The 13,611-nt window shown below is 41.3% G+C and overlaps 1 protein-coding gene across 2 annotated transcripts in view; it reads right to left on the bottom strand.

Annotated features, from left to right (window-relative positions):
- The window catches only part of erbin (erbb2 interacting protein), a 109,666-nt gene that overhangs the window by 51,055 nt on the left and 45,000 nt on the right, over positions 1–13,611 (bottom strand). For both annotated transcript variants that reach the window (XM_028462237.1, XM_028462238.1), the window contains exons 3-4: positions 9,230–9,424; positions 7,921–8,038 (exon numbers count right to left, since the gene is read on the bottom strand). In XM_028462237.1, the coding sequence (XP_028318038.1) occupies positions 7,921–8,038; positions 9,230–9,415 (304 nt within the window). In that variant the 5' untranslated portion in view covers positions 9,416–9,424. The remainder of the gene's footprint in view (positions 1–7,920; positions 8,039–9,229; positions 9,425–13,611) is intronic.

Genomic DNA, 13,611 nt, shown 5'->3' with positions numbered 1-13,611 from the left:
GGCTAAGGCTAATGCTAGGTCAATGTTAATGCTAGGCTAATGCTTAGTTAAAACTATTGCTAGGTTGATGGTAATGCTAGACAAATGCTAATGCTATTGCTATGCAAATGAGAGGCTAATGCAGTGTTCAACGACGCAACGCGGGCCATGACCTGCATCCTCACTTGCATTTTCTTCAGGAAATTCAAATATTCTGAATGTAATTAACATGGAAATTCTATAAAAAAATATTTATTTATACATATGTAGTTAATTATTAAAATGTGCTTTATATCAAGTGTTCCCATTACCTGTGAGTGAATCTTCACACCCATACAGGTAGTAAGGGTCAGAAGGGTTCGAGTTAGGATATAATAGAATTATATTTAAATAGGGATGATACAATTTTACATTGTAACAATACGGCAAATGTAATTGATGTTTTGTTCAAAGAGTTAATAGCAATTCCAACTCTTGTCCCTAGTTGGACTTTTACATAAGATACTATAATCAATGCACTAAAATGTAAATGTAAATATGCTAAAACGACACCATACACATAGGTGCACATACAATCATAACTCAATAAGAATAAAAGTTAGTAAAATTGTAATTCAACTTAAGTAATTCAAAAGCTAATTGTAATTGACTTTCAGGAAAAAAAACAATATATATATATATATATATATATATATATATAGTAAATTATTTGTAATTGGGAAAAAATGCAGGTCACCATAATTGTAATTGAGTTGTAATTGAACATGAATAATTGAAGACGTAATCGTAATTGAAACATGTAATTGACCCCAACCCTGCTCCTGACCACCCTGGACTTTCACAGGAACGTCAATAGACCTCTGAATGTGTGCTGTAGTATCAGACACCGTGGTAATTGTTTCAGACCAGTAAATAAGAAAATATTTCAGAATGCTGATAGCAAAGTTTCAGACTTAGAGGATAATTGGATTTTGTTCTTGCAGAATCAAACTAGATTTATGCAGAAACACATAAAGAAGTCTAATCATTTAAGTGGTGATCTTCCCTCCCACTCCGGCCACCAACTATTTAAATCTCTCCCCTCTGGAAGGAGGTTTCGGTCCATCAGGACCAGAACCTCCAGACACAAAAACAGCTTCTTTCCCTCTGCCACCATCCACATGAACACACCCCCAGTCACCCACTGAACCCACATCCCCCACCACCACCCGATCACCACCTCCATGATGACGTTATCTGCTACACTGTGTGTATATATATATATTTATCCTATTTATCCTTATTCTCTATCCTTTATTTATTCCTCATCCTTCATATTTATCACTATTATTATTATTGTTGTTGGGTTGTTCTTTGTTCTTGTTTTTCTTTGTTTTGTGAACCATCTACCAAGACAAATTCCTTGTACTGTCCTTAAAACTGTACTTGGCCACTAAACATTTCTGATTCTGATTTAATAAATGCTGTCATTTCTCCTGCAGTGATTACAGCTGTTACAGTATGCACTTATTATGAGCACTTCATCTGTTTCCTGTTCAGTACACCGAGAGCTACGCAGGTACTAACTTGTCCACTTCCTTCATCCGCCATCACAGTGGTTTTCACTTACAGTTCTGTGATGTAATGCAGAAGAATCTGACACACTGGTGGATCATGAAAACCATTTAGAGTCTGAAACCAGTTAGCTTGGCATTTTACTAAAACTTTCATTTATGAGTTTTAAACTGAATATTAACAGAAGACACATGCTTTTTGGGTCCTAAACCCAATGATTTTTAAAAACTTTTTCAAAAATATTTTACCAAATTTCCATGACTTAGTTCTAAACCATTAAGACCAATTTAAGACCAAAATTGAGCCTTTCCAGTGTACTAGTGTAGGGGTCTAAAACATGTGGCTCTGGAGCCTAATGTGGCTCTTTGACTTTTATACTCCCTATAGCTTTCAAAAAATAATTGAAATAAATATATATTTTTTTTACAGAGGCTATTAATGATTAATGACAAATAAAATCAAGATGCAACAATTTGTTAACCTAAAATAAATCACACTGTGCAATGACTCAGCACCTTCTTACTTCACCTCCTGCAACATCTACAGACCATCAACTTTCCTACACCTGTGGCTAACCTTAAGTTTTAAATCCCTGGTAAGATAATTAAACCAACAAAAACACTATTCTGAAAGAAAATAGAGATTTGAATTGTGTTGGGACAAATTCATTTAACCACCAATGTGACAGTTAAATATGCTTTATGTGTGGCAAGAAATGAGCAATTAGCATGTGTTGACCACATGATCATGCATTATCAAATTCAAGTTACTTTTTGTAGCCTTTCAAATACATTAACTAAAAAAAATCTTTATATAACATTGTGTTCATGTAAACTGAGCTGTGTAATTTGAAGATAAAATATACTGTTTTATTTATTGATGTTTATTTATTTTAAACTGTTTTTAAGTTGCCATTGACATAATCAATATAAATCAAATCAAATTAAATCAAACATTCCATATAATTTTAACTGTATAGAATTTAATTCACTGTATTGTCTTCACTGACGAGGTATTTTTTTCGGGTCCAGGAGGACTTTAATCCAGGTCAGATGAGGCAAAATGGCTCCTTGTAGAGTAAAGGTTGCAGACCCTTGAACTAGTGAAACAAAGTTCTGACAGTGTGCCACGGTTGGTGGCAAAAATGTGGCACAGAAAATGTAAGTGATGTCCATCACTCATCTATCATGGCACGGCATCGTACAATGGAGCAATTGCCTTTGACATCCATTTTGCCATATATTTCAAACATTAAAATAAAATAGGCAATATATCCAAAACGAAATGTTATGTCTATAACTTCTGTTCTCTGAAGGAGAGGAACGAGGTACAACACACATAGTATGGGATATCACGCCCCCGCGTGGCCTACTGAAGAAAACATCTAATCACGCCTTTAAGGCAGATGATCTGTGATGACGTAAGTGAAGCTCCACCTGCCTCATAAATACGCTGTCATCGCAGCCATCCTTCAGTTCAGTAGCCGCTCTTCACCAAGCCCAGCTGTGTAGCGGGGCAAAGAAGTGTTGTACCTCATTCCTCTCCTTCAGGGAACAGAAGTTATAGACATAACATTTCGTTCCCTTTCAGCCGATTCACTCGGTACAACACATATAGTATGGGACATGTATACATGCCCCGCAGAGCAGCTATGAACCGGAAACCAACCTCCAGCACCTCTAGTGCATGTTAGACCCAGTGGAAAGACATCCAGACGGTAAAACCGAACAAAAGTGTGTGGTGATGACCAACTGGCAGCACGACAGATGTCACTTAAAGATACCCCCCTAAACAAAGCCCACGATGTACATATGCCCCTGGTCGAATGTGCTCTCACACCCTGAGGTAACTGAAGACCCCTGCTGTTGTAGGCCAGAGAGATAGCCTCCACAATCCAGTGAGAAAGCCGCTGTTTAAACAGGGCTTTACCCTTAGCTGGATTAGCAAAACACACAAACAGCTGGTCACATAAACGCACACTCCTAGTGCGGTCTATGTATTCACGTAGAGCACGTACAGGGCACAAGGAATGTAACCTCCTTTGCTCCTCAGATGCAAAAGGAGGAGGGCAAAAACTCATAAGTTCAAAAATCATGGAGCTATGAGCTGAAGGGATGATCTTAGGCACATATGCCATGTTTGGGCGTAATGTGACCTTGGAACCATCTGAAGTGAACTGGGTACAAGAAGGATGCACTGGTAAAGCATGAAGGTCGCCCACTGGCTTAGCGGAGGTCAAAGCGAGAAGTAGTGCAGTCTTATATGAAACAAATTTCATATCTGCTGACTCCATAGGCTCAAAAGGGGGGCCACAGAGAGCATCCAGCACTACAGTTAAATCCCATGAGGGGATGATGGATTTCACCACAGGCCTCAGCCGGCGAATTCCCTTTAAAAAACGCATGGCCAGCGGATGCGCACCCGGCGTCACTCCATTGAAACCAACATGGCAGGCAGATATAGCCGCCAACTAAATCTTAATAGTAAAAAAGGACAGACCTTTATCCAACAATTCCTGAAGAAAAGTCAAAACCTCCACAATTGAACACTGAAATGGGAGTACATCTCGGTCCTGACACCATTGCTCGACAGCTCGCCATTTATAAGCATATAAGCCATGAGTGGATGATGCCCTAGCACTCTGGATCGTTGCCACCACACTTGGGGGCAGACCCAGAGCCCTTAAATTAAGACCTTTCAACAGGTAGGCATGTAGCTGCCACAGTACCGGAAGTGGATGAACCACCTCTCTGTGAAGCCTGCCTGTTCTGAAGTCCAGAGTCCTCTCACTGCTGCTCCGTTGCACAGAGCCCCCATCCCATCAGGGAGGCATCTGTGGTCACCACTTTGCGAAAGCACACCCTCCCTATCGGGGAGCCCTGGCTTAGTAACTCGGGATCCCTCCAAGGGTGGAGAGCCATCATACAAGACAGAGTTATTATCAACATCCGCTGGAGGTGACGCTGTGGACACAGCCGGTGTGAGCGAGATCAGCGCTGAAAGCGCGCATCTTGAACACTCTGAGTGGCACTACAGCAATCATAGACGCCATCATGCCCAAAAGCTGCAATACCAAACGGAAACGCAGTTTGCATCCCAACTGAAATTGAGCGAGGCAGCGGTGAAATGCAGCCACCCTGCCCTCCGTCAGACGTGCTCGGCTGGTTAAAGAGCATATTTTCAGACCGAGGAAAGAAAACTGCTGACTCGGGGTCAGCGAGCTCTTTTTCATGTTCACTGAAAAGCCCAGAGCTCGGATATGGGACAGAACAAGAGACAGATCTGCTGCTGACTGCTCTCTCGAACCCGCTATCAGAGCCCAATCGTCCAGATAGGCTAAGACATGCACGCCTTTCTCCAGTATAAGAGTTAAAGCCGCCTCGACACATTTGGTAAAGGTGCAAGGGGCGAGCGACAAACCGAACTGAAGCACAAAATTATTTGTAGGCTCCACCTTCAAGTGCAAACCTTAGAAACTGCCTGTGGTTCGGGTGTATTGCCACATGAAAATAAGCGTCCGTGAGATCGATAGTTGTAAACCAATCCCCCAGATTGATAGCGCTCAGTAGCTGTCTGAGTGTTAGCATCTTCAACCTGTCCGTCCGCAGATACCTGTTCAACACTTGCAGGTCTAATATAGGACTTTCTTCGGAAGAATTAAATAACGGCTGTACCAACCTCTTTTCATCTCCAAAGCGGGCACCACTCTCACTGCTTTCTTGCTCAAAAGCGTGTGTATTTCCTCCCTCATTACAGCTGCAGCCTCTTTCTTTACCACTGTGTTTATTACAGAAGTGAAGCGTGGAGGTCGGGCCCGGAACTGTAACCGGTAGCCCATAGCAACGGTCCTCTCTACCCAAGGGGTGAGTGCGCATGCGCGCCACCTGGGAAGGTGGGCAGCGAGCGGACTGACCTGTAGCACTGTGGGTGGAGTGCTGCTGCCCTCTAGCGTGCTGGGGGTAGCGGCCTCACCTGACCGACCAGGTTCATATGAGTTGAAGCTTGTTTTTTTTGTTTTTTTTATTACAAAATGCACTTTTTATTGAGTACTACGTGGGCACATTTGCAGTAGTCACAGAGTGAACCTTTAAAGGGGCACCGAGAAAGTGACGAACATTGCAAAACTTTATAGTTACCTGAGAAACATTTAACACACCCAAACGGGGGTTTATAAACAGAGGTAACAGATGTGCATTTGTGTGCATGGGGGGTTTGTGCTTGGGAGACTGTGTTAGGAGAGAACAATGCCTTTCGGGATTGGGCCCCTGAACAGAACTTGGCCGGTGCCTTTTTGGCGGCAACAAAATAGAGACAGCAGCGTCTCCCTGCTGCTGAAGTCCCTCTCCACTCAATTCCACTGCTAGGAGGTGTGTGGCTTCTTCCGCCTATGCGCTGGGCCCTTTTGAAAGCCCTGCGGCGGACCTTTGCTCCAAACCAAGTGGTGTGGAGCATAAGGAACCTGCGGCGCAGGAAGTTGCACGTTCCACAGTTGTCCAGAACCTGACGGAGGTGTAGCCTTCTTGTAGGGCGGCGGAGGTGGCGCTGCAGGCCTGCGTGCACCTGCAGATTGTTTGGGTTTAGCATCACGCGTGGGAATGATGCTGCGCAGAGCTTCAGCTTATTTCTTCCCCAACTCAAAATGTGCCTGAATGGCGTCAAGAGATTGCCCGAACAAACCCATGGGAGATACCGGCTCGTCCAGAAAAACGGCCCGGTCTCTCTCTTGAACATCCAATAGAGTCAGCCACAGGTGTCTCTGTGACACCACGATAGACGCCATTCCTCTGCCGAGGGAAAGCACTGCACAGCGGGACACCCGGCGAATATAATCCGTGGCAATCCTCACCTCGTTAAGGAGAGGAGCCAGAGAGCTGTCGGGGACAAGCAGCGAACTGAGCTCAGCCAGCCACATAGCCTGATAGGTCTGCAGCATGGTGACAGAGCTCAGTGCACGAGCGGTGCCTGCCTGTGCTCTGTAGATTTTATCCAGCTGCGAGGAGGAAAATCTACAGTGCTTGGAAGGAAGCGAAGTGGGGCCACTCCCGCCATGGTTGTGAGAAGGCTCCATAGGTGGAGGGTTGACTAAGCCAGCCTTTTTCGCACCATCTAAATCTAAATACTGTCCATAGCCGGACACCGTGACGCGGGTAGACAGTGGTTTGTTCCATGTTGATGTTAACTCAGAGATAAAATCCGGGAACATGGGCAGGCTATTCTTAACCGCCCTCGGCTCGGGAGGGAGAAAAAACCGTGACGGTTTTTGAACCGGGGGAGGAGAGGGCCACTCCACTTCCAGTCTCTCAGCTGCACAGAGAGTAGAAAGATGTGTCGTCCTGGTTAACTGGCGCAGTAGTGGCGGCCCATTCCCCAGGCGACAACGCATCTAGCTCATCCTCCGGCAAACCATCAACGTCCAGACCAATGTCCAGTACGTCATCGTCCTCTCGGTCGGCGTCTAGTCCTACCAGAGGCAGGTTAGAGCCCTCTGAGAACTCCGGCTCGACCTCGGCCGACCCATACACGTACTCCATGTGGTCAGCCCAGCTATTAGCGGGGACTTCTACCACAGGTTCCTCATCATCAGACTCGGACGAAGGCAGGTCCCTAGACTCGGATAGGAGAGGTCGTGCCGTGCGACCGCAGCTTTCCCCAGAACCTTCTCCGCGAAAGTGACCCACCTTTCCAGGGTTGAATGCCAAAGCTGGCGACAAAACGCACAGGACTCGGGCTGTGTCAACGCTCTACTGGCGTAAACTATCCCCAGGCAGACGGGACATGCTTCATGCTGGTCCTTATTGTGCAAGGAGAAGCCGCACCCCTGAGGACAGGGGCGAACAGAAGACTTCTTCTTTGCTTTAGCCTTCGTGCTCATTTTGAAACACCGAAGCTTGTTAATAGAATTGGCGCTCCGCGGGCAGCAGCGGTAGCTGCTAACACCAACAGGGGCAGTTAAACTAATTCTAAGTAGGCAGTAGCCAAGGCAGAGACAAAGCTAACGAGCAGCAGCTTGTTAGCTCCACTCGGTAAAGGTTTTTTTAGCGAGGTGAAGAGCGTAAGAACTGAAGGATGACTGTGATGACAGCGTATTTATGAGGCAAGCGGCGGAGCCTCACTTAAGTCATCACAAATCATCTGCCTTAAAGGTGTGATTAGAGGTTTTCTTCAGTGGGCCACGCAGGGGCGTGATATCCCATACTATAAGTGTTGTACCGAGTGAATCGACTGAAAGGGAACAGTTAAATTATTCCACGATTTTTCAAGACTGGAAAATTGGTTTTTCCAATTCCACGACTTTTCCAGGAATTTCATGACTGTGAGGACCCTGTAAAACTTCTCACAGGTGGTTAAAATGCAAAAAGGAGGAAAAAAAAGTGCCACTTTGCTCACTGTTTTTGCTGACATCGAGCTCCCTGAGATTGATGAGGTTGGCGATGGCTGCCGGCAACACTGAGAGGTCGTTATCTGGCATGCTCAGTCGGTTCAGTAACTGGCAGTTAAACAATTGCTGGCAGAGGGAGGAAAAATACAGCGAGTTAGCTTCACTTTCACTTACAGTGTGTGGAATGACCCCTACCAATAAAAACTAAAAAATTAAAAGCAAATAATTATCAATTATTTAACAAGGGAAACATAAAACTATTTATTCCAGTATGAAAATAAGGGCTCAGACTTGTGATAAATTCTAACAGAAACAGCCGTTAAATGATCAAATCTGTTCATAGTTTTTAAAAAAGTTTATAAAATTACACTGAAAAAATGTAAAAAAAAAAATTCTAACTTTGACAAATGCTGAAAAATATTGTTTTAAAAAGAATTAAACAACAAAAGTAAAATAAAACCAGTTTTAAATTAAATCAATAATTACATGGATAATAAATGGGGATAATTGTCCAAAGACCAAATATTTGGAGAGTGAAATGATGTAAACATAAAAAAAAGGTCTAATCTGTAATAAATGCTGGTGAATGTGGTGAATTTTATAAATAAATGTATTGAAGCTGTTGCCATTGCTGCTTCACCACCAAACTACCGTAATAAATCTATGATCTAGATGGGGTGTCAAACTAATTTTAGTCCAGGGACCAAATACAGACCATTTGGATCTCAAGTAGGCCGCAGATTTTATATTGAGCAATTTCGACGTGTATAAATGGTATGTACAGTTATGTATGTCCCTGCAGGATCAGCACTTTAAATTTCCTTCATTTTGTGACCAATTTTACCGGAATTTAAAGAAATTTTGTGGAAAACTGTTTAGGAAAGTTGCAGTTAATATTTACAAATTAATTAGTTGGAAATTTACACAATGATTTATAAAGTTTTACTTTCTCCTGCAGGCCGAATTAGATGATCTAAGTGGCCGCATTTGGCCCCCGGGCCTCGAGTTTGATTGCTCAGATTTCTTAAAAAAAAAAAAAAACTGAATTGAAAAATAGTTGTTTTATTTATTCCTGACACTAAAAACTTTTTTGTTCTCATTGTAACTTCATTCAAACAAACAAAAACTGGATTATTAAAAACAAGATAATCTAATGTTTCAGCAATAGTTGATAAAAGGCCTTTAAAAGATGCAGCGTGTGAAGTAGATTTAGGTTACAACAAAGTTTGAATGTCATGATGCTCCAATGATCCATTTTAAAGCTTGTGGCAGCAGTTTAGAGACATTAAAGTTGCCATAAATAAGTCCCAGTCTCACTTTAGGCAGCTCCTCGATCTGGTTGGCATCAAGGAAGAGTTCCTGTAGCGTCTTCTCGAAGCTAAAGATCTCCTTAGGAACCGTCTCCAGGCTGCAGTGGGAGTAATCCAGAGACGTGACTGCCTCTTCCTCGCCGCGCAGGCAGCGGCACGGCACCAGGCGCACAAAGAAGCTCCGCTTGGACATCCTCAGGCGCTGCAGACGGAAAACACACAGATAAGTGAAAGGAGTCTGGAATGGGGAGACGCTGAGGAGGAATGATGCTTTCACAGCTCAGCTGCTAGTGTTTGGACAGCAACATACTGTGTTTGGTGTTGGACTGCAGCTACAACACACACACACCTCACTGATCCCTAGAGTTGGGATGATACATTGAGTTCACAATATGATACCAATTATTGGGTTAACCATACAATATTCTGAAAAGGATATTTTTGTTTTATTCATTATGATTACTATTATTATCATTATTATTATTGATTGATTGCTTAATCTGAGTTCAATGCACAATACATATACACGTGACTTTTTTCGCATTAAAGCAGAACTAAGTAACTTGCGCTAAAGGTCTCTTTTGGTTATGTCACTGTCATAAAAACACCACACCTCCCGCCGCCTGCCCCACCCCACAGCTACATGTGCACCTTTGCTCTCCCAAGATGGTAGCAACCGATCACTGAAAAATCCTAACACAACAGTAACACTAAGGGTGCTTTCACACATATAGTCCCATGTGACCATGTGAACAGTATGAGGAAGAGAGACAAGTAAAATAAATGATGTGGGAGTAATATGGAAGGAAGTGTGGAAATGTGTGTATGTTGACAATGGATGGATGGATGGATGGATATTTATGTGTGTGCTGCCTGATGGAGCGCTGGGTTGTGAGTGTGCGTGCGTGCCTGTTGGCGTGACGGTACGGTAAGTGATGGCTGTGTGTTGCTCCGTCCTTCGGACAAAGGTTTGCTCTGCCTTTTTTTGCTGGCTCCACCATGATATAAGTTTGAGAAAAGTGAATTTGTATAATCTAGCATTAGTTTCTATTGGGCTGCCGTAAAGCAGTACGTCTTGCCAAAGGGTCGGAGGCAGGAAAGTTGCAAGTGCCTTTTTCTGGCCAGAGACCCCCAATCACCCCATAAACACATTGTATTACCCTCACAGGGACTGCGAGAAGGACTTATTAAGGTGAAAAAGTTACTTACTGTAGTTCTGCTTTAACATGCGCAGCTTTACAACATTTTAACATACTTTCATACATACATACAGTAACAATGTACAAAAACCCGAAAAGGAGTTTATCTATCATTTTGGAGTTCATTATCATTATTATTTGACATCATTTATTTGACTTTCAATTCTGCGATTTTCAAGTTTCAAACTGAATATGAAAAGTAAAATAAATAATAACTCCACACTATTGACCGTTAATGGCCCACACACACCCAGATGATACAGTTTAAAGACAATTCAATTTGAATTTAATAAATATGCTAATAATCGTAAATATTTCCCATGAAATTAATTTGTCTTTTTTTCTTTAAAAAAATACTGTATCAATCTCGTGAAACATACCTTGTATCATATTATGAACCCAATGTATCGTCCAACCCTAATGAACACGTAGGTGTACATGTATGAAATTAAATATATTGTTTTTTAAACAAATATATATAATAATGCTCAGCAGTTAATGATAACATTAAAAATGTGTCACTCTTGAGATATTTTAAAAGCAGTTCCTGTATTTATTTTTTAACTCCACTGCTCTCCTATTTATTAATATGAGTTTTTCTAAGGTCAGAGAGTGCATCAGTTTCCTCCATAACAATGCAGTGATCAACTTTAATTGATACGAGTCGATTTCATGTCTCCCAGATAAATTCCCCATTCACACAGTTAGATATTTGCACATAAATAAATGTGACATTGAAGCAGTACATTTAGCTGTGCTTTTATTTCAAAAAGACCATGCTAGAACAAATGGTGGTAATTGAAATTGATGGACTAAAGCTGAATTATCTGCAGTGAGTAATTAATGAAACACTGGTGAACATCTAATTGTGTTTCTTTGTGGTGAATAATGACATTGAGAGAAAAGGGAGGAAAGTTTCGAAAATGGAAAGTTATTACAAGGTCAAACAGAAACATATGGTGGCCCAAAGCATTTTTGTGCTGTATTTGATAAGACTCCATAATCCCTTAAGGGCCAACAATCTGTCACACTGGGGCTTATCATCATATTTATCTCTAATAGAGCTATTAGCGATGCTGACACTTCCCTTATCAGCTCCCAGACAGAAATGATACAGATTGGGCAAATTGCTTTCTAACCGTTAATTATGTTGAGAAGACAGAGAAAAACACTCTGGTATTCTTCTCGTCTGGCTCGTCCCCTCCAATAGTTCATCCTAATGTATTATTTGGCTATTAGAGTGGGCTTCACTTCTTTGAAAATCACACATTATAAAAGGGAAGCATAAGGGACATTAGATTATAAGGGACAAAAGCACAAGAGAAAAGCAGATATTGCTGATTTTTAAACAATCCCTTTTTAAGGTTCTGAAGGGACAACGATTCAAAGAAGAAATGTGCTGAATCGTAGTGTACCGTAGAGATGTGCGTCTGTCAGTGTCTCACGATTCCACTGCCACGATTCGATACAAAACCGATTCTCGATTCAAAAATTGATACAATACATAGTGTGTTAAGGCAAATTATGACATAACAATATAGATAATTTTAAATAAATTGATTCCAATGATGTAATCACACAAAGGCAAACTTAAGACAAAAGGTAACATTTATTAATGCTAAACAAATAAAAACACACACACACACTCCTTGTGCTGTCTTTGTAATATATTGTAAGTTGGGGTCGCTGTTGTTCCCTGTTGGGATCATGTCATAGACTGTGAAGGTCTGGGTGAGTTTGTGTATTTTGGCCTAACATTGTTGCCATAGTAATCGGAAGTCGCCATCTTGAAAGCCCATGGCCCGGTAGTCTCTACTAAGTTTTTGTATTTTCGGCTTGAAAAAACATATGCTTGTGAGAATGTTTAAGTGTACTGCTTGATAACACTCCTAAGACTGTGTTTGTGAAAGGTAAGCATAAACAGTGTGTTATATAAATCACCACCGATCGCTGTAAATGGTAGCAAGAGCATATACATAGGTTTTCCTATAGACGTTAGCATGAAGCTAGCAGACTTTTTGTATAGTGGTATTTGGTATAATTTTCTATCGATAAGAACACTAATATGTATTCGTATGTTCAGTGTTTCCTGAGTAAAGACTCTAAGCTGATCTTCTGAATCAGAGTTTTTGTAGTTTATGAATCGATTCAGAATTGTGGATGATTAGAATCGCGATTCTTATGTGAATCAATTTTTCAACCCCACCCCTAAAGCACCGTGCAGCAGTAGTTATTCTGACTCCGGTATGTCTCAGCTTTTCTTTGCTTTCTGGTTTGTTTTTGTGTATGTTAACTAGAGCAGGGTGATATGGACCAAAATTCATATTCAACAAAACAGTCTGGGGCATTGTACTGTATATAAATATGTAAATATATCTCCTTGCCCACGCCTGTTAATATGTATACATCTGTATTTTTTATTCTTTTTAGATTATTTTTTCTATTTATGTATAGCTTCTATTATTGTATTGTTTATTTCATTTTATCTTCATTGCACTATTTTTTGGGTGTCTTTCGGGTTTTTCTGTGTTGCCTTCTTTTTTATTGAGCAGTCATGTCAGTAAATTTTCCCACTGCGGGATGAATAAAGAATCTCTACTATCTACTCTACATCTCGATGTTTTTCTCAAAATGGCAAATACGATATATATCTTGATATTTTTAACTCAAAGTCTGACCAGAAAGACAATTGTGGGTTAAATTTGATGATTCAAAATGTCACACAGGCCCATTTATTGACAGTTACACAATATGTGCAACTTTTAACTTTCTATAAGGGGAAAAAGTCGTAGTGTGTAGTGCTTGTTTAGGAGAAGGTCTGGGTAAGGACGCACTCTGTGATCCATCTTAACTGTGCTTTTCATGCTGTTATGAGAAATAGCAAAAGCAGCGACTCCTAAAATGATTATTATTAGGCAATATTGGAATTTTCTATATCGCCAAATGTGAAATTGCGATATATGTTGACTCTCCATATATTACCTAGGCCTAATGTTAACATTAAGAGATTTTGTTGTTGTTTTTGCGTTCATGTCTGGTTTTCCAGCCATCATTTAGTGCCAAGATGAATGATAACAGCTGAAATGTAAAAACTAGGACTGGGACTTTAACGCGTTATTTGCGATTAATTCATTACAAAAAAATAACGCACAAAAAAAATAATGCTAATCGCTTTGGGTTCATCACTCCA

The sequence above is a fragment of the Gouania willdenowi genome, chromosome 12 (genome assembly GCF_900634775.1).
Source record: "Gouania willdenowi chromosome 12, fGouWil2.1, whole genome shotgun sequence".
NCBI classification, from domain to species: domain Eukaryota; kingdom Metazoa; phylum Chordata; class Actinopteri; order Blenniiformes; family Gobiesocidae; genus Gouania; species Gouania willdenowi.
This window is presented reverse-complemented; position numbering and strand designations above follow the sequence as displayed.